General features: G+C 38.5%; 1 protein-coding gene across 14 annotated transcripts in view; it reads left to right on the top strand.

Moving 5' to 3' along the window:
* Window positions 1-19,324, top strand: part of CCDC148 (coiled-coil domain containing 148) — a 239,841-nt gene that overhangs the window by 175,968 nt on the left and 44,549 nt on the right. For all 14 annotated transcript variants that reach the window (XM_070241033.1, XM_070241031.1, XM_070241032.1 and 11 more), the window contains one exon: window positions 6,352-6,470. In XM_070241033.1, coding sequence (XP_070097134.1) covers window positions 6,352-6,470 — 119 coding nt within the window. The remainder of the gene's footprint in view (window positions 1-6,351; window positions 6,471-19,324) is intronic.

The raw sequence follows: 19,324 nt of genomic DNA, 5'->3' as shown, positions 1-19,324 counted from the left end.
AAAAAATATAATTGAATGGTTTTATAATATTAGTCCAAGTTTTTAAAAATTAAACTCTCATGTACTCTAATATAAACATGTTTACTAGTGGAGTTTTTAATTGGAAACAAATTGTTTGGAAGATTACAAAAGTAAGGTGGGATATAAAAATGATCTTAAACCCTCTGAAAAGATAGCATATTTTGGCTAATAAATCTCTATAAAGAATAGTTTCTTCAGTTTATTTACACTTTTATCGACAACTTTATGAAAATGAACAAGATGTGGAATGATGAAAGAGGAACATCTAATACAAGTCAGAGATAGTAAGAAGAGATGGGGGATAATGTGAGCCTGTTTTGTCTTTTAGAGAAGGAAACTTTTTCTAGAAACCTCATCTGAAAGTCAAGAGACAAGATTTAAATTCAACTCCTACACGTGCACTAACTTTCTGATTCCCCTGTTATTGAAATATTATAAGGATCACTCAAAAAGTCTGAAAAGCAGTGTGTTTAAAATCTGTCTGAACAAATGTCCCAAAGGGCTAGTTACACACTCTTAGACTTAACTTTAGTTTGAGGCTTGCAAAGTCAATAATTCTTGACACACACTTCCTGCTCCTATTAATTGATGAAAAGTGAATGGAACTGTCCTTAGGGAAGTACTTAGTCCAAACTTTACCATCCTTGCAAATAAAACTGCTGGCCTGAATCCCATCCACAACTTTATTATTCTCGGACCAGAGATCAGAAGAAGCTTCCACTCACCTAATGATGATCAATTAAGCTCTGTTATGTGTGAGATTTAATACAAGGTACTAGGGATACAAAGAAGAATGATGCAGATCAATATGGAAAGAGCTATGCTAAGGATATATAAATAGTGCCTTAGAAGGTACACCCAGCTATGTCTGGAGGAGAGGGAGAGGGAGGAAGGCTGAGAAAGCAGTGCTAAAATTGAGTCTTAAAGGGTAGACATGAGGGATTTAGCAAGCAATGAGATAGGGCAGAGCATGCCAGGCATGTAGTAAATGCCCAGATATATCAGTAGCAATCCAGTGGCAGAGCCTCATGAAAAAGAATCAAGGCAGGACAAAGAAAGGAGGGTAGTAAACTTTAATCAAGGGTCATTGGTGTGCCAAGGATGGAGCTAATATTTTTCCTGGAGAGGTCACGGGAAACGTCAAGGAGGAGATGGCATTTGTTCTGGTCTTAAAGGTAGAGTAAAATTGACAGGTGGAGGAGGGAAAGGAAGTCATGCTACTTAAGAAAACTGTACAAAAGGCAGAGAAACATGAAAGTGCATGGCCACCTTCTGTCTTCTATTTATGTTCTCACCCAAGAGATCTCATCCAGTCCTTTGGCATCAAGTACCATTTTTTTTTAAGTTTATTTATTTTTTTATTGAGGTAATATTGGTTTACAACATTGTATAAATTTCAGGTGTACATCATTATGTTTCAATTTCTGTGAAGACCACATCATGTTCACCACCCAAAGATTCATTACCATCCCTCATCATACACACATGCCCTTTTACTCCTTTCTCCCTCCCCCATCTCCTCTTCCCCTCTGGTAAACCAACCTAATCTCTGTATCTATGTATTTGTTTGTTTGTTGTTGTCGTTTTTATCTTCCACTTATGAGTGAAATCATATGGTATTTGGCTTTCTCTGTCTGACTTAGTTCGCTAAGCATAATATCCTCAAGATCTATGCATGTTGTTGCAAATAGCAAGATTTCACCTTTTTTATGGCTGAGTAGTATTCCATTGTGTATATATAGACCACATCTTCTTTATCCATTCATCCATTGACGGGTGCTTAGGTTGTTTCCAAGTCTTGGCTATTGTGAATAATGCTGCACTGAACATAGGGGTGCAAATATCTTTTCAAATTAGTGTCTCATGTTCTTTGGATAAATACCCAGCAGTGGAATAGCTGGATCATATGGTAGTTCTATTCTTAATTTTCTGAGGAATCTCCAAACTGTTTTCCATAATGGCTACACAAGTTTACATTCCCACCAGCAGTGTAAAGTTTCCCTTTTCTCCACATCCTCTCCAACACTTGTTATTTCTTGTCAATTATAGCCATTTTAAGTGCATATCTTCTTAATTTAGACCTCTATCCCTGAATTCTCCCTTGAGCCACCCATCTGTACCAGATGTTTATTTGGAATGTCCATTAAACTTCTTACAGTCACGTCAACTGTTTAATGTTCAATACTCAGTTCCATTGTCTTTCTTTTCCAAGTTTGCTAATCTTCCAATCTTCTGTCTCAATTATGGTACCATCATTCAACCAGTTGCTCTAGCAAAAACCAAGGAATCATTCTTGATTCCTTTTCCCTTCAACCTCCATATCTAATCCCTCAATGAGCACTCTGACTCTACTCAAAAGCACATCTCAGATCTGAACACTTCACTTTCTGAGTCCAAGTGATCATTTTTGCCTTATTCTTCTATCTGGTCCCCCTGTTTCTCCTTTGCTCCTTTACTATCCATTCTTTACTCAAGAGCCAGAGCTATCTTTTAAAAATATAAGTCAGATCATGTTACTCCCTGGTTTAAATTCTTCAATAGCTTTTCCTTCTTTCTGGAACTACATCTTTGCCTAATCGTCTAGCCCACATCCAGCTTGCCCGTCTCTGTCTTAACTCACACCACCTGCTTCAGCAGCCCTGGCTTCTTCCCAATTCTGAACATGTGCGAGGTCTTTCCCACTCAATGTCATTTTACCTAGTGCTTCCACTTCCTGCAATGATCTCCCTTCATCTCTTCCCACGGTTGTCTCACTCTCATCTTTCAAGTTTTGATCCAAATGGCATTAAAAAAAGTGCCTTTTAATAGTGCTAACCAAATTTTTCTAAATCATCACCATCACCATACTTATTTCCTTCTTAGAACTTAACATGTAGTATTCTGTTTATTCATTTACTTGTTTATGAACTTTCTCTTTTTAGAAAGTCCCAGTTTCGTGAAGTAGAGGCTTTATTTCTCTTTAAGCACTGTATCCCAAGTACATAGCATAGTATCTGGCTTAACGCATGTGCTCAATAAATATTTGTTGAATAAATGAATTCCAAAGTCAATAATGTCTTAAGACTATAGATAAGGGTTGATAGAATCAAATGCACAGAAACATTATGTAAAACCAGGGTTGCCAGGGTTGAAAAGAATTGTTTAGTTTGATTGTTTGGAAGTCACTGGAGAAAGCAGTGAATTTGGAATGGAAGGCAGAGGTAGGAATGCCATGGGTGAGGAGTCAAACGGAAGATGTGAAATTGGACGGCAGTAAGTATTCTGAGATATGTGACTGAAAACAGAACAATGAAGGGTGTGATGCTACAGTCTTGGGGGTCTAAAGAAAATCCTTTTAAATTTTTGTTAATGGGTGGTATTTGTGTAGAGTTCCATGTGAGGAGAAGGAAGCAATAAAGACCAAGAGGTGAAGGTACAGGGTGGAGAGGGGTAGATGATGGAGTGAGGTAAGGGGGAAGATGGAATTGGGGAGCAGGATTGGGAACCCAGATGAGGGATAAGTCTCGGACAAAAGGAAGGACATCTCTTCCTCTGTGGGGCAGGACATCAAGGAAAATATCTTTTAGAGTTTCCATTTCCTCTGATAAAAGTGAAGAAGTAGTGGCAGTTATGGAGCTTAACATAGTGAACAGGTTTTGGAATACCACCATGAGAAATTGAGAGGCACTGACCGGGTATTCATAAAAGAAATGCTGATTGTCAGGGAAGATTCTGTTGAAATCATAAACTTGATACCAGTTTCTACAGTTGTGTAATTCATTCATCAATCAAATGTTTATTAGGTATATACTATGTTCAAGATACTTTAGTTGCTGTTAGAAGCAACAAAATAAGTAAATCACAGTTTCTGCAGTCTAGTGGGAGAGGGAAACAAGCATACTAATTAGCAAAGCCTTGTGATGCGGGCTGTCTTAGAGGAATAAAATTATGCAACCAGAACACAAAGGATGATGAGGAAAGAGAGGGTAGGTTCTGCTCATAAAATCGGTGACTATAATTGAAGATTCCAGAATTGGAACTGTTCTCAATGATAATAGAGTCCTGGAGGAGGAAGTGGCTCACGGAATGGAGGAAGTCATGGAACTGTGAGATTAGCAGGTTGGAGGGGCGTTCAGACAGATGCTGAAGTTGCCTAGGAAGGTGGAAGGAGTCATTTTGGACAACAACTCCTGTGCGGCTGTGACTTGGATATCTGAATTCTTGATGAATATTTGAGAGTGACTTGGAAATTCACACATGCCTGTGTTAAGGACAGGTAGAGGTAAATATGATATAGCCAGATAGTGTAAACATCAAATGAAGAAGGCATTGTACATGACAGGGATATCATCATGGTCTGAAAGTAGCAATTAACAAGGAGGAAAATGCCCAAACCATTCCCTAGTGGCCTGGTCCATAAGGCATCAGAAGATGAGCAACTTTCACTTAAAAGAATTTCAGTCAAAACAATGAAGTAGCATTCTGAGGGCTGAAGTTGTAGTGGATTTTTTGTATGATGACACAGAGGTTTCTGAAGGTCCAGGAGAAAGCATTGGGCAGGAGTAAATTATGAGAGAGAGAGAGAGGGAGAAACTCAGACTGCAGCAATGACTGAGAACACCAGAGAGTCAAGAATGGAAATAATTGTTTCTGAGATGCCAAAACACCTCAGGGGTGACACACTTCTAGGGCCTGCACAGGACAGTGCACCAAATGTCAGCAATCTGAAGATACCAGCAGCCTGGGGTTGGTCCACTTGTCAAGGAATTGTCAGCAAAAGGACTGCTGACTTCCCTCCAAGGCTGATGCTGGGGGTAAGCAAACATCGTTGGTCTGTTGGAAGCCAGAGAAAAATGCTCTTTAGTCCAATATCTCTTCTTTTTCAAAATTTAGTTTAGAAGTAGCTTTATTTTCTCTGATTGTGAAAGAAATATACATTCATTTCAAAAAATAAGATAACGTAGAAAAGTATAAAGAATAAAATAAAGATCACTTATAAACCCCAGAGAGAGAGAACCTAATCACTGTTAACATTTCCATATCTGGTACTAAAAGAATGCCTGGCATTTATCTGTTAGGACTCTGAAATACACTTTGTCTGTCAGGGTTTCCTTTCTCTCTCCTACTCTCTTTTATTCTCTGTCTTTGGTGCTGCTGCCTTTCCTGCTTCATATCTGTTCTCCCTAAATTGAGATCTCAGTCATTTCTGGAGCGGAATCATTTTACCTTGAGCTCATCCAGTTGTTCATGAAGCGTTTGATGGATGTCACTATGGTGGCTGCTGGTTTTGCAGGCTCTGCTGCAGAGTTGCTATGGCGATGGCCATAGTACTTGGGATGCTCCTTTTGGTTCTCCCAGGATCAGAGACCATGTTGCTAGGGCACGTCCAGAAACCACTTAGCTTTTCATACTCACTTCTCAAAAGAGAAAATGCCACCTTGGGGGTGAGGCTAACCCATCCTCTACAACAGACCCTCTGCTGGCAGTCCCTCGTTATTGTTCACCATTGAGGTACTCTACTCTGTTTTTTACCAGCAAGATCCAGTCTCTTGACCCAGACACAACATGGCAGAGAAGGGTGGTTGAATGGGCCACTGTCAGATAAACATTAACTTCAATGGCCCCATCACTAGGGGAACCCTAAAAAATGGCTTCAGCCCCCTGAAAATGGCATATATGTACTTCTGGTTTTCTCATTCTGCCTCCGTTTCCAGAGGCGGGAAGTGAAATAGGCCTAGTAAGAACAATGCTTTCACCTTTCTGAGCTTGATCAATTTGCCCTTTATTTTACCACATAAGTCAGAACTACTATATATCACATTCCTGCTAATTGTTTCTTTTCCTCCTTCCTCCCACCTATCTCCTGCCACTTCCACAGAAGCATAAAGCTTTCAACACCCTGCTGTCCATTAGCATAAATAAACTCATGCTTTTAAAGTAAAAATAGGTTTAATGCTATATTTGTTAAAGGCTGCATTACCATAAGGGGATAAAAATATTCCTGAGTAACAGGTAGATCATATACTTTAGAGACAACAGCATGCCTTTATTGTGGCTACCTGAAAGTCGATTATTTTAGCCATAGGTTAAAACCTTAAGTCTCAGCACAAGTTACATTTCTACCTCAGAAATTGTTAAACCATGCAGTTTCTCAGGGCACGTACCTTCATGTTTTAATTTATTTTTTCTGTTGCTTATACGTTGAAAGCAGATCTAAGACACGAAAAAGATGAAGTGCCATTTAAATTCAATCTTTGCCGTATGAACCAATGGATAATGTTGTTATAACTTTTCTCACCCTTTCTATGTATCTGTTGTTAATTTAAATTTTGTGTAACATTTATCCAATAGATAAGAAAATACTGGGCTAAGAAAGAAGAGAAGTGGCAAGAAATGGAAATGAGAGATCTTCGGCGTCTAGAAGAACTGAAGAAATTAATGGCTGAACAGTCAGTAAAAGACAGAGAAAGGTAAAAGAAAAACTTAAATCGTGTGGTAAGAGAGGTGGTAAACAGAGTCTTCTGTAGAATGTTGAGATAATATCAGAGGGAGCATTTTTCTATACTTAATGTATCCTTCCAATATTTGTATTCACAAACGGATAAAATGATACTTATATTTTAAATTCTCATATTCATACATGAATCTCTAGTTTTCCATTTTGTTCCTTAGATAGTTTCCCACATTAAACCCTCACAGAGGATTCCATAGTATCTGATTGTCCACTGCGTGCCTGAAATGATCCTGGCAGCTGCTGTGACTTCATATTTTGACCCAGAAGGAGGAAACCATCATTCAGATGAGCAGGGAAATCAACTAACCCAGTCTTCTCATTTTATGAATGAGTACACTGAGGACCCTGAGAAATTAGAATTATTTTTCCAAGGTTACTGTATCAATCAGGGTCAATGAGGAGGCAGAGAAAACTAAGTAATTTGAAAAGGAAAAGTTTAAAAATTATTAATTCTGACTGAAATTCTCTGTTATATAAAGGGATAAAGAGAAGTTTAAAGAATACCCCAGGGCTGAAGGAGGGTTCCCATGGAGGAAACAAGTTGGGAACTGGGACACCTCCCCTCCCCCATAGTTGGGCTTCAGACCTCAGTGTAGAAGGTGTGGTTGTGGCCTGCTGCATGGTGGAGAGGTTCTGGGATGGGTGCAACCAGCACTTTTTCATAGTCACCAGGCAAACAGGAAACACTTTGGGTGCAGGAGGCCAAAGCTGGAAGTCAACCTTTGGGATGCTTGCAAGATTCAGTGGGAATCAGACCAAAAGAGTGTCTCTGAAATTTGATGCCATCGGAACTCCATGGGCACAAGTGCCACTGTGTGTCCCCCACACATGCTGCTGGCAGCCATGTGGCAGGAGCAAGAAGGGGTAAACACTGGAACCAGGAAAGAAAGCCCCATCCTTCTTCAGTGTCCCTCTAGCACCCTTTTCTGACATAGCTTAACATTGTGCCAGCTGCAAGGGAGAAACAACGACAGGGCCATCTCCATTTTCATAGAGCAGACAATGAAGGGTGTATTTGGAGCTGAGAGACAATACATTGGTAACTGGCATAGTTAATTAGTTTAGCTAGCTCCTGTTTGGATTTTCACGAAAGATAAATTAAGGATAAATCTTTCACTTCATAACATAAATCACAATAAGTTTCCATTACAGTTAGTCAATGTAAAAACCATTACCTGGAACTCTCTGTACTTTCCATTCAATTTTGCTGTAAACCTAAAACTGCTCTAAAAAATTTCCTTAGACTTATACATAACTCTGGAGGACATAACTATTTTATACAACGAGGTTTATTTGTATGTAGAAAGCTTCCTTTGTGACCCATTGGACAGTATCCTAAACTCCACTCACCAAGCCTGCAAAGTGAATCTGGAGTTCCACAGAGATGCCAGGCAAGTCTAAGGATTTTCCGGATGAAATTCACATTATTTTCCAGGTATCTAGGGATTTTAGAGTTGAGTTTAATGTGTTATGGAGAAAACTGAGAATGTAGCAAAACCAGGGCTCAAAGCTAAGAGTCAAAACAGCCAGTGAGAAAGCAGTTAAACAAGCACAACCCAAGATATAAGTGGATTCCAGAAGACAGGTCATACCATGGGTCAGAGACGAAAACCCACACACAGCTCAGTACTAAAGGGCAAGGCAAGGTGGGGGCCGAAAGGCTGGTCCAATCGATCATCTGAAACTCTGCTGGGGAAACAAAAGAGAGCCCCAGGAATTAAAGGGAGTGGGAAAAACTGAAGAGACGTGAGGTCCCAGCGTCTGGGCGACATTCTTCTAATAGAATCTCCCCTCACAGCCAGGGGTTTTCTTTGACTACAGAGCTATTTCAGTCTTTTCTTCCTGTCCCAATAATTATCAAGATCAGCTGACTCAGAACTCCAGTTGAAAAGAAGAAAAGGAAAATCAGATTAATCTGCTTACATAACAGGGAAAAAATAGGCATTTATAATATAGTGAAAAGAGTTCTAAGGCCTAGGAACCAGGAGACCAAGATTTTAGTCTTAAATATTCCTTGCAGAGCGTATGACCTGGGGAAAAGTCATTCATTTAACCTCAACAAGGCTCTATTTCGTCCTTTGTAAAACTGGACCTGATAACTTTGGAGGGCTAAGTGAGCTATCAACTTTCAAGGCTCTGTGATCTGGATGTTCACTCATGTGAAACGTTATAGATTCAGATAACTATGATTCCAGCGCTTGCATGCCAGTGGGAAGTCAGTGGGGGGAGGCTGTTGAAATATCAGGATAATATATCAGGAAATAATTCTCAGCAAATTTTGGATGATGTTGTAGATAAAAGCATAGTCCTCCTTCTGTGATTTAGGGAGAGGAACTTCCACACGGAAAAATTGCTGGTAACTTTTGCTTCTGACAAGAACCAGAAGTTGTATTCTTTTGTAACTATCCTGACACTAAGAAATTTGGTTGATTGGTTAAAATGTTTTTCTCTGCTACTGAAATACAATTCACAAATCTCATGTTTGATATTTTAACTGTAGGCACATTTTTCTCATGTCAGAATAAGAAGGCTTGAAACAGTTTCCAGATCTGTTAAAAACACACACACAGCTTTGAGGGTTTGAAAATTTCTGTTATTTATTTCCCTTTTCTATTTTTTAGTTCTAAGATTAAGTTTCTTGAAAATAATATTCATAAATTAGCACATCTATTAGGTTGAATCATAAGAAAATTTCACTTTTTTGGTCAAAAATGGTTAAGTATTAGTAATTTCATGTGGTTCAACAAAATAAAAAGATATAGTAATTCATTTTATTTATTATGTTTCCCTTCTCAGTCTATTACAGTCTGTCTTTTTCCCTCATCATCTTACTGAAATTGTTTTTGCCAAAATTTCCACTAACTTGCTAATTTTCTAATGCTCTATTTTCATTTCTCAACATGCCATAGAGGTTAAGAGGAAAGGCTCTAGAATTAGATCGTTGACCTTAGAATCCTGGCTCTATCCTTTATAGCTGTGTGACCTTGTGATATGTTATTTAACTTCTCTGTGCTTCAGTTTCTTCATCCGTACAATGAGGACTTAAATAGTATCTACCTTACAGGATTATTGCAAGGATTAAGTGAGATATTGAATGTAATACTCTGCCTGGAACATAGTAAAAATTCATTAAATATAAGTGATTGCTATTAATATTGACTTTTTAAAACATGAAACACCTTCTAACATAATTTTTTCTTGAAATGTTTAAGCATTTTATATATTTTGTTTTATTACTATTCTTTTAGTGAGGAAGATTGGCCCTGAGCTAACATCTGTGCCAATCTTCCTCTAGTTTGTGTGTGGGACACTGCCAAAGCATGGCTTGATAAGCAGTGGGTAGGTCCGCGCCTGGGATCCAAACCCATGAACCCTGGGCCTCCAAAGTGGAGCGTGTGAACTTAACCACTATGCCACCGGGTTGGCTCCACATTTTATAAATTTTAAATGAAACGTGTAATAATGAGGTCATTCTTACAAAAAATAAAACATTAAGGTTAAAGCAGAAGTGCCCCTTGATCACTACCCTCATGCAGTCTCTTCTCTAGAAGTCCTTTCTGTTATCAATTGTTTAATACTTGTGCACTCATACCATCTATGTGTACCTACATACATATGTGTATAAAAAACAAAAAAAAATGCATTTTACAATATAATACTGTTATATTAGCTCTGGCTACCACAACAAAATACCATAGACTGGGGGCTTAAACAAGAGAAAATTATTTTCTCACAGGTCAGGAGGCTAGAAGTTCAAGATCAAGGTGCCAGCATGGTTGGTTTCTGGTGAGAACTCTCTTCTTGGCTTATAGACTGCTGCTTTCTGTCCATAAGCTGGGGAGAGAGAGACAGCAAGCTCTCTGGTGTCTCTTCTTATAAGGGCACTAATCCAATCCTGAAGGCCCACTCTCATGACCTCATCTACATGTAATTATTTCCCAAAGGCCTCATCTCCAAACAAATACGGTCACAGTGGGGCTTAGGATTTCAACATATGAATTTTGGAGGGGCACATTCAGTTTATAGCAACCATTGTGTAAAAAGAGCCTTTATGTATGTGCCAACAACCTGTTTATTATTAACTACTATTTATTGGTTGCCACCAGTGTATAAGGTTTCTGCGCCAATTAGAAAAGTTGCCCCCTCCTTGTGGCAAAGTGCATAGAGCCCCTACCGGAAGTAGACAAATTAGAAAAAGATAAGACTCCCCTTCTAAACCAGGACACGTAATTTGACGAGCAGAGGCAAAGCTGGATGTCATTCCCCATTTATAATCCTGGTCGGGCATCACTTTTGCAAAGCACAAACTTCAAAACGATACGTGGTATCCCTGCAGACACACCTGCCTAATTCTTTTAAAATACTGTATATTACCCATGTTTCTTCTAAAATTTAGCCGTATGGAATTTATTCTTATGAATGATATGAGCTAAGTGTCTGACTTTCACTTTTTGGTCTAAATTGATAACCAACCATCTCAACATCAATTATTTAATGACTCATCCTTACCCACTGATTTGAAATGCCACCTTTATTATATATTTCACTTCTGATTATGCTTTTATGTCCATATGGACTCTTGATTAGATTAAATAAAAACTGATCTACATTTATATTTCTACATCGATACTGTGCTGTTTTAATTATTCTGTTTTGCTATCTGATAGAACAAGTGTTCACTCGTTCTTTTCAAAACTATCTTAGTGATTCTTCTGTCAAATTTCATTTAAAGAATCCTGTTGACTTTTGGCACTGAAATTTTGTTAGGGAGAGCTGACATATACACCAAATTTGATCTGCAATCTAGGATCATGCTTCCAGACGAGCTCTCCAGTTCAAGACTTCTCTTAGGTTCTTCAGAAGATTTCATAGTTTTTTCCTAGTGAAGACTTGGAAATTATTTTGGAATAAGTAGAAACTGGTGACCAAGCAGCTGGTAATAAATTTTCTTTAGGAGGCATGTGAGAAAAAGTGTCTGAACTAGAAGGTGGCAGGGGGCTGCAGAGGTGACAGGTGTTATGAAGTATTTAGATTAGGTGAAACATAATTCATTTCATTGGGGATGGAGTTTGAGGGAAGACAGAGAAAGAAGCATGATCCTGAATATTACTGAGCTTTTTCTGTCCTGTAGGGTAGAAAGCTTTAGTTATTTTGTTTTCAATCTCTTTTATTTTCTAATAAATTCATTTTGATATAAGGGTTTTTTTTCTGTATATGTTTCACCACATTCTATAAGATTTGAAATATATTTTTATTATCTAATTTCTAAATAGTTTACATTTTATTTTTGATATGCTAACAGTAAATTGGTAGATATTGGGCTGCTTGCCAAAGCCAAGGTGGCTGATAGTTTTCAATTTCTTCTACTTCTCTACTTTCTGTGTCTTTTCATAAAAACGTGCAAAAATTCAGCATGATTTATGGGAAGCTACTAATACTGCTACTTTTAACATTGAAAAAACCTCTTAATTGAAGAATAACTTATATGTCACAAATTCCCCTGTTTTAAGTGTACCATTAAAGGTTTTTTAGGAAATTTATGCAGTTGTACAACCATGGCTGTGGTTGAGTTTTATACCCTCTCCATCCCCCCCCAAAAGATCTCCCCTGCCCATTTGCCTTAATTCCTGATCCTACTCCCAGTCCCAATGACACTGACCTATTTCTGTCTCAGTAGATTTGCCTTTTCTGGACATTTTGTATAAAAGTAATGCATCTGGGTTCTTTCCCTTAGCATAATATTTTTTTGAGGCTCATCCTTGTTGTAGCATGTATCAGTATTTTTTCCTTTTTTTTTTGAGGAAGATTAGCCCTGAGTTAACATCTACTGCTAATCCTCCTCGTTTTGCTGAGGAAGCTAACATCTGTGCCCATCTTCCTCTACTTTATATGTAGGACGCCTGCCACAGCATGTCTTGCCAAGCGGTGTGTAGGTCTGCACCCGGGATCCCAACCAGTGAACCCCAGGCCACCAAAGCGGAACGTGAGAACTTAACCACTGTGCCACCATGCCAGCCCTAGTTTTTTCCTTTTTATTGCTGAATAGTATTCCACTTCAGCATTACTTTTTAAATCTGTTTTGCAAGGCAATATAGTTTGTTTTTCTGTTGGTGGGAGAATAATGTATGCAGAATAGTAAAAAAAACAAAGGAGGGTTCAAGATTTATATAAAGTATGATATCAATTCTATAAAAGACTTTAATTTGCACTAGGTCAAATATTCACTCACACCACTCCCAAATGTGTGAAGAATAGTAACTGATCTCAACTTCTTTAAGAGCTCTGTTCCTGCAAGGTAGTGAAGAAACATGGAAACTTTTCAATTACAAGTGTCTTGAGCTCTTTCATTTCAAAATGGCCTCATTTCAGACTCTCTCTTTCTCTCTGGGGAGCAAAGTACAAACTCCAATTTCTCTGCTGGAGGTCAGGCAACCTCCTCCAATGGAAGGGTGGATGGCTGGTCAAGCTGCAGGTTGTGATGCCCCTCAGGGTCCTCATTATCCTCCACAATTTCACCTCATCCCTCCACCTCCCCAGCGTGCAAGGCAGTGCTATCTAATAGAAATATTATGTGAATCACATACGCAATTTAAAATCTTCTAATAGCCACATTTAAAGATATAAAAAGTAACATGTAGAATTGACTTTAATAATAAATTTATTTTACCCAGTATATCCAAAAACATTATCATTTCAGCATGCTGTCAATATAAAAATTATTAATGAGATATTTTACGTTCTTTTTTTCATAGACGTCTTTGAAATCTGCTGTATATTTTACACTCTCAGCACATTACAGTTTGGACTAATCACCCTTCAAGTGCAGAATAACCTCATGTGGTTAATGGATACCGTATTGGCCAGTGGAAGTGCACAGTAAAGCTTAGCAGCCTCCTGGCAATGGAGGGTTGAGTAGCTGGTCTACCGGCAGATTCTGACTCCCTTGTAGAATTGATATCATATTTTATATATAAATTTTGAACCTTGATTTTTTCATCATCTTGCGTCTTTAAGGGTCTTCACCACCTTGTCTCTGGGACTTGGTCCTTATGCAACCTGCTGGTAACATAACTGGACCCACTTAGCCTTAGGGTGTAGGCCACGGTATGCTGCTGCTGACCACACACCCTGCCATTGCTTCTTGTCTGGAGCTTCCCTCCTCCGGGTGTTGCCAGCCCTGGTTTTCCCACCACGTGGCCTGTGCTTCCAATAAGACCTTGTGCTGGCTATGAGAAACAAGCATTTTCCCATGCACTCTTTAAACACCTCCCTCTGTTCTTTTCATGCTAGACAGGATGCCATAGTAATTGCAGGGCTTCCCTGGGAGGCATTTTATACTAGGAGAGTGGGGAGCTAGCCCCATGTTCTTGTTCTCCCATAGCTATTTCAGTATTTCTACTGAGCCCCAATCATCAGTTTGATCCACCGAGGGGCAGAAAGTGAGGGAGCTGGTATCTGAAAACATCACCTACTTCTCTTTACTATACCAGTGGAATGGCCAAAGGGAAACATGACTCCCAGGAGAAATAAAATAGATGAAGTTAATATTTTCAAAATGTTGTTTTGTAATATCTATATAAAGAAAAAATCTAGAAGGAAACAGAACCCTAAGATAACAGTTTTTGTCTCCAGGTAATGAAAGAAAGGACAGTTTGTATTTTCTTCTTTGTATTTCTGTATTTTCCAAAATTTCCCCTATGAGCATACATTTCTAATAGTAAGAAAAAACTTAGAGCAGTTTTAAACATAATAAATCAAACATACTTTTCTATTCTCATTGACTAGCTGTGGGTTTCAAATTGGTGGGCAAAGTGGAAAGTAATGAGAAATGTATAGAAGTGGATATACTAATCCAAATACAAGAGTATTAAACAGAAGTACCCTTTGCAGGTAACAGAAATAGCAGTCCTCAAAGCAGACATGAGAACATACACTTCTCTTTTGTTTTTTACCATGATGTTTATACCTTGTGTTATCTACCTTCTCTTAGTCTACACTCCACGTCCTTTTCCAGCCATCCCACCTCCTTGTCATTTGACCTCCTACGGGCTTTCCTCAAAGCCGCCTTTTTCCCTGCAACCCAAGCGCTCTCTCTTCTTTTGCACACAGTGCTTCTTTCTTCCTTTCCAGCAGGGCTCTGAATGTGCTGTTGCCCACGGCCTTCCTGTTGGGGTCTGTTGGGTCCAGTGTCATGGCCTTAGTCACTGCAGGGTGTTGCTCTGTAAGCTGTGATGGTTCTGTGATGTTCATATTTCCTTTGTTTTTGGGTAATTTTAAACATATTTATATTGTTTCCAAAAACTTTCTTTCCTGAGTATTCTTTGTGTTAGGTACGTACAGGGAGGAGCAGAAAGCAAGGACATGTAATGGTCACATCTCATTTTTTAATCTTTCCTTAGCATCATTGCCTCCTATTATCATTGAAAGTTGCAGAGTAAACAGAAATTAGATCACCCTTCCAGGCACTGGGGCCCCTCTCCCTTTGTCGTTATGACATTTTGTAAATGCCTGTTAAAATGTTCAATCTCTAATGTTAAAAGTTCAGCTCTCTTGCAGCTAACATATCCTCTCCTTCCTCTGTATTTGCCCATTATTGTTTTTACAAGGAAGGATATAAGGCATTTCACTTACTTATATTCATTGCTGTTCCTTGTAATTTAATAAATAGCCCGCTTTTTCCATTTGCCTCCTATGTAATAATTTTAATGTATTTAACTTTTTTTATCTATATACTCTAGAAGGTAGTTTTAAAGATTTCTAAAAGCAGATTTACTTGGCTAAGCATTTTTTCTGGATATCATTTCATAACCAGAAAACTGAATGAAACTGGCCTAACCAACATATGGAAGGTATGGGTTATGGGAACTTCACTGGTCAATGCTAATGTCATACTAGAGCAGCGGTTCCCTTCTTTGCTACAGTAGAATCACCTGGGGAGCCTTTGAAAGTCCCGATGGCTGAGCGAGGCCCCAGCCTAACTAAATCAGAATCTCTGGCAATGGGATTTTGGCCCCAACAGTTTTTGAAACCCTCAGGGGATGCTGAAGTGCAGTGAAGTTTGAGAACTAGGGTACTAGAGTTTCTTTCCACACTTTTTGAAGTATGGGCCCCAAATCATCTATTGGATTCTTGAGAAACTCCCATGTTTTTGTAAGGTGTCCCTAATTTCCGTTTTCCCGATGCTATACCTTTCCTGAAATAGCTTAGGAAAGTCATGTAGGTAAAACTTTATATTCATGGAGGAGTTTATCAATTCTAGAAATCCTCTGCAAGCAAAAATCTTGCACGTTTTTTCTCCAAGCAGGTGTGTGTGTGTGTGTGTGTGCACGCGTGCGCATTTAATGGAGGGAGCATTGCTTTCTATAGTAACAAACACTAGTTTTTAGTTATTGTATCTAAAAGGAGAGAGTTTTCCTATGTTGTAAAACAAACATTTGAAGTTTAAGATTGCGATGACCATTTGGGAAGGAAGGAACTAGAGCCAGCTGCCTTCCTAAACACTAAATTGTCTTTGTTAACCTAGTGAGTGAGTGGGGCAGTTGCCAAGAGCAGGGAATTGACAGTTATTGCATTTTCTAAGAAGTAAAACCAGATGTTTCTGTCTATGTTTCATGTCTTTTCTTAACAATATGCAAAATTCAGCGTGTTGTATGGGAAGACATTAAGGGCATTTAAAGTAGGTTCACAGTCTATCTTTCAGATTTTAAAGAGTATGTTAAGTGACTTCAACAGAAAGTTTACAAACATTTGTTATGTTTTTGCTTCTCAGCATGAGATTTCCTCAAATTAGTGGGAATGCTCTCATTTATTAAATCTCTGTCAACCTAATCCTCATTCCAAGTGGGTGTGTCAAATGATGTTGACCGAGGATCACCGTGAGGCATAAAGAAATATAGTTCTTAGTAAGACTGTCTGTTTTGTCTCTTAAATGATGTAACAAAATGTTTCACAAATTAACATTAATTTAAAAGACTGAAAGTGACCCCACTGAAAGCCCACATGACGTCTTCCAGTCCATAGAAGTAATTTTGTCTAAAAATAATAATAACACTTAGAACCTGCTCATCGGTATAAAATAACTAACTATGGCATGTGTGTGCATGTGTGTTTTTTCATATATTGGGGCATGGATACTCAGATTATTTGGACATAATTGTAGCAGTCCTTGAATGGATCATAGCTGAGCAAGCATGATTGACAGAGGGACGCTAAGAAATTTATGGACAAAGCAATGTACAGTCATTTTAGTGTGAAAATGAACAATAAAGGTTGTGCCAGTGGGCAGAAGGAGCACCAGCTGGACAGAGATGGCTCAGCTGAGGGTGATTAGAGGTCTTGGATGACAGTTTATCTCCTGAAGTATGCAAGTCCAGCTTAAGATCGATGGTCCTTCCCAACCCAAAGGCAATTGGAGAGTGTCTTTTGTTTAGTAGTTTGGGCTGCTTTGACTTTATTGTTTACAACGTTGACTTTTGATTTTACAAATCTTTGCTCATTAAAAAAGCCACTGGATTTCTACTATATGCCCAGTTGCATTTACTTGTTTAGGACAGAAAATGAAATGTCAGTTTGGTAGAGGGTAGGCAATAGTCAGAAACCCTTTATAATACAATTTTATGCAAAATGAGCATGATTGCATCCTTTTAGTGCCTATCATTATTTTTCTTTCATACGTATGTGTCAATGAAGTGACCACAGATGCTGTAATTCTAAATAAAACAGCTAGGTGCTATGGTCTTTTCAAGAAACAGTTATCTCATATTCTCTTCCCCAGGCACACAGACTTTTATCTTGGTCCATAATTACTGCTACACATATTGGAAAGTTTCTCTTTGGGCCTTGGTTTGTTTTGAAACTGCATTGCCTTTCTCCTATTCAACATTTATACCAAAATGTAGAGGTAAATGATTTGCTGTTCTTCATTCACAGCAAAGGGACACTGTGTCCTCCAATGCCCCACACAGTATTTGTAACCACTCTGTGTGTTATTGATGTCTTTATTACTAACACCTTACCTAGGGAGTTTTACTAAGCACTTTCAAGTAGTGAAATACTGACCTTTTAGGCAAAGCTTTAGAAAGATTTTTTAAAGCTGCAGGGCTAGGTAGGCAGAAATTTAGCAGCTCTGGTTAAATGAAGGCAGTATAAAGCCATAGATTAGAAGAGATGTAATGGCAACTTTCACAAAATGCCACCACTGTGGTGGATACAATATAGCTTCAAGCATTGATGTTTATCCTTTGTTTGGAACCAATCCTGCAGAAAAGAAATACATACACACACACATATATTTTTTCATTTGCAGCTATTTTCCATTCCAAACATGTATTTTTGTAAACCTGCATTTCCCGAACAGCGCAAGTGAATCAGAAGTGACTATATAGACTTTAATACACGTGACTTCATGAGGGGAACACCCCTCCCACCAAAATTTCTCAGGGGAAATGTACATGGATGCATCAGTCAAATTTTGGAAGTGAAGTTAGCCTGGGTGCTTGCCATGCAATTAATCACTCTTACAGCTTTTAAACTCAGTCTGCCAGTCACACCATGTACATATGTATGTATGCATATACGTATGTACATATTTGTCTCTATATATAGATATACAAACACACACATACGCACACAGAGCTATCAGATGATATTGAACAAGAATTATTTAGTTAGTGAAAGGTAAAAGGAGCATGGTTACAATCCAGGTTATTTTCTTACCTTTTATATCTTAATATGAGTTTTATAGAGTCATGTAATTTTAGAGCTGGGAGGAATCTTGGAAAGCATCTCGTCTAGCCTCCTTGTATTAACTAGGGTTCTAGTTTGCAAACAACAGAAATCATTTCTAGTTGAATTTTGCAGTAAAAAGGTATTTTTATTGAAAGGTATTTGGGTAGCTTGCAGAATCCTCTGCAGAACCAGGCTTAGAAAATGGTTGGAAATAACAGAGGCTGATCAGAAAGAGTCAGGACTATAACCCAACTCCCTCCACAGAATCTTCTCAGTGATTACACTCACCGACCATTAGATGCCACAGCTTGCACCTCCTCCTCTGCTGTCCTGGACTCTGAACATCACTGTTGGCAGTGCTACCTTTGTTCATATTCCTGTCATGCTGCCACTGCCCATGGCCTTAATAGAGTCTCTACAGGCCTTGCTTGTTTCCATCACTGGCTTCCAAGTGAGGTATCCGATGGGCTGAACTCAGGTCAAATGCTCATGCTCTAGCTGCAAAGGTGGCTGGGAAAGCAAGTATTGGCCATCAGCTTACAGCAGGAATTTCTTCAAAAGAGGAAGGGGGCTCAGAGAAGAGAAAAAGACGAAGAAAAAGAAGAATGTCTCTTACAGTTCACATTAGTTAGCAAAATCAATGTATGCCCTTTTTTCTATACTTAAACTACCAAAAAATTTCCTTCAATCTAACACTGTGTGATTTTACCTTTTATAACCTAAAACATGCTTACCTCATTCCTAAAGGAAATCAACTCAAAATCTCTTTTATTATAGCATCTAGCTGTAAATTCAAGATCTCTAGGTGGTGTCTTTTTGCTCTATCTTCCTCTAGTTCTGTTGTGATCCATCTCAACATTCCATGACCTAGGGACTAAACTTTAAAGTTTACTATCAATAAACATACCTCGTGTAACATTGTAAGGAAAAAAGAGGTGAAGGAAGCACACAGAAAATTAGACTTAAATATATATATATATATTTACACACACATATATATTTATACATATTATATGTGTATATTTGCATGTGTGTGTATGTGTATGGCAGATCAAGGATGAATGTCTTCCTTCGGTAAATGTT

Source organism: Equus caballus, chromosome 18, assembly GCF_041296265.1.
Source record: "Equus caballus isolate H_3958 breed thoroughbred chromosome 18, TB-T2T, whole genome shotgun sequence".
NCBI classification, from domain to species: domain Eukaryota; kingdom Metazoa; phylum Chordata; class Mammalia; order Perissodactyla; family Equidae; genus Equus; species Equus caballus.
The sequence above is the reverse complement of the archived record's forward strand: the minus strand, read 5'-3'. Positions and strand labels throughout refer to the sequence as shown.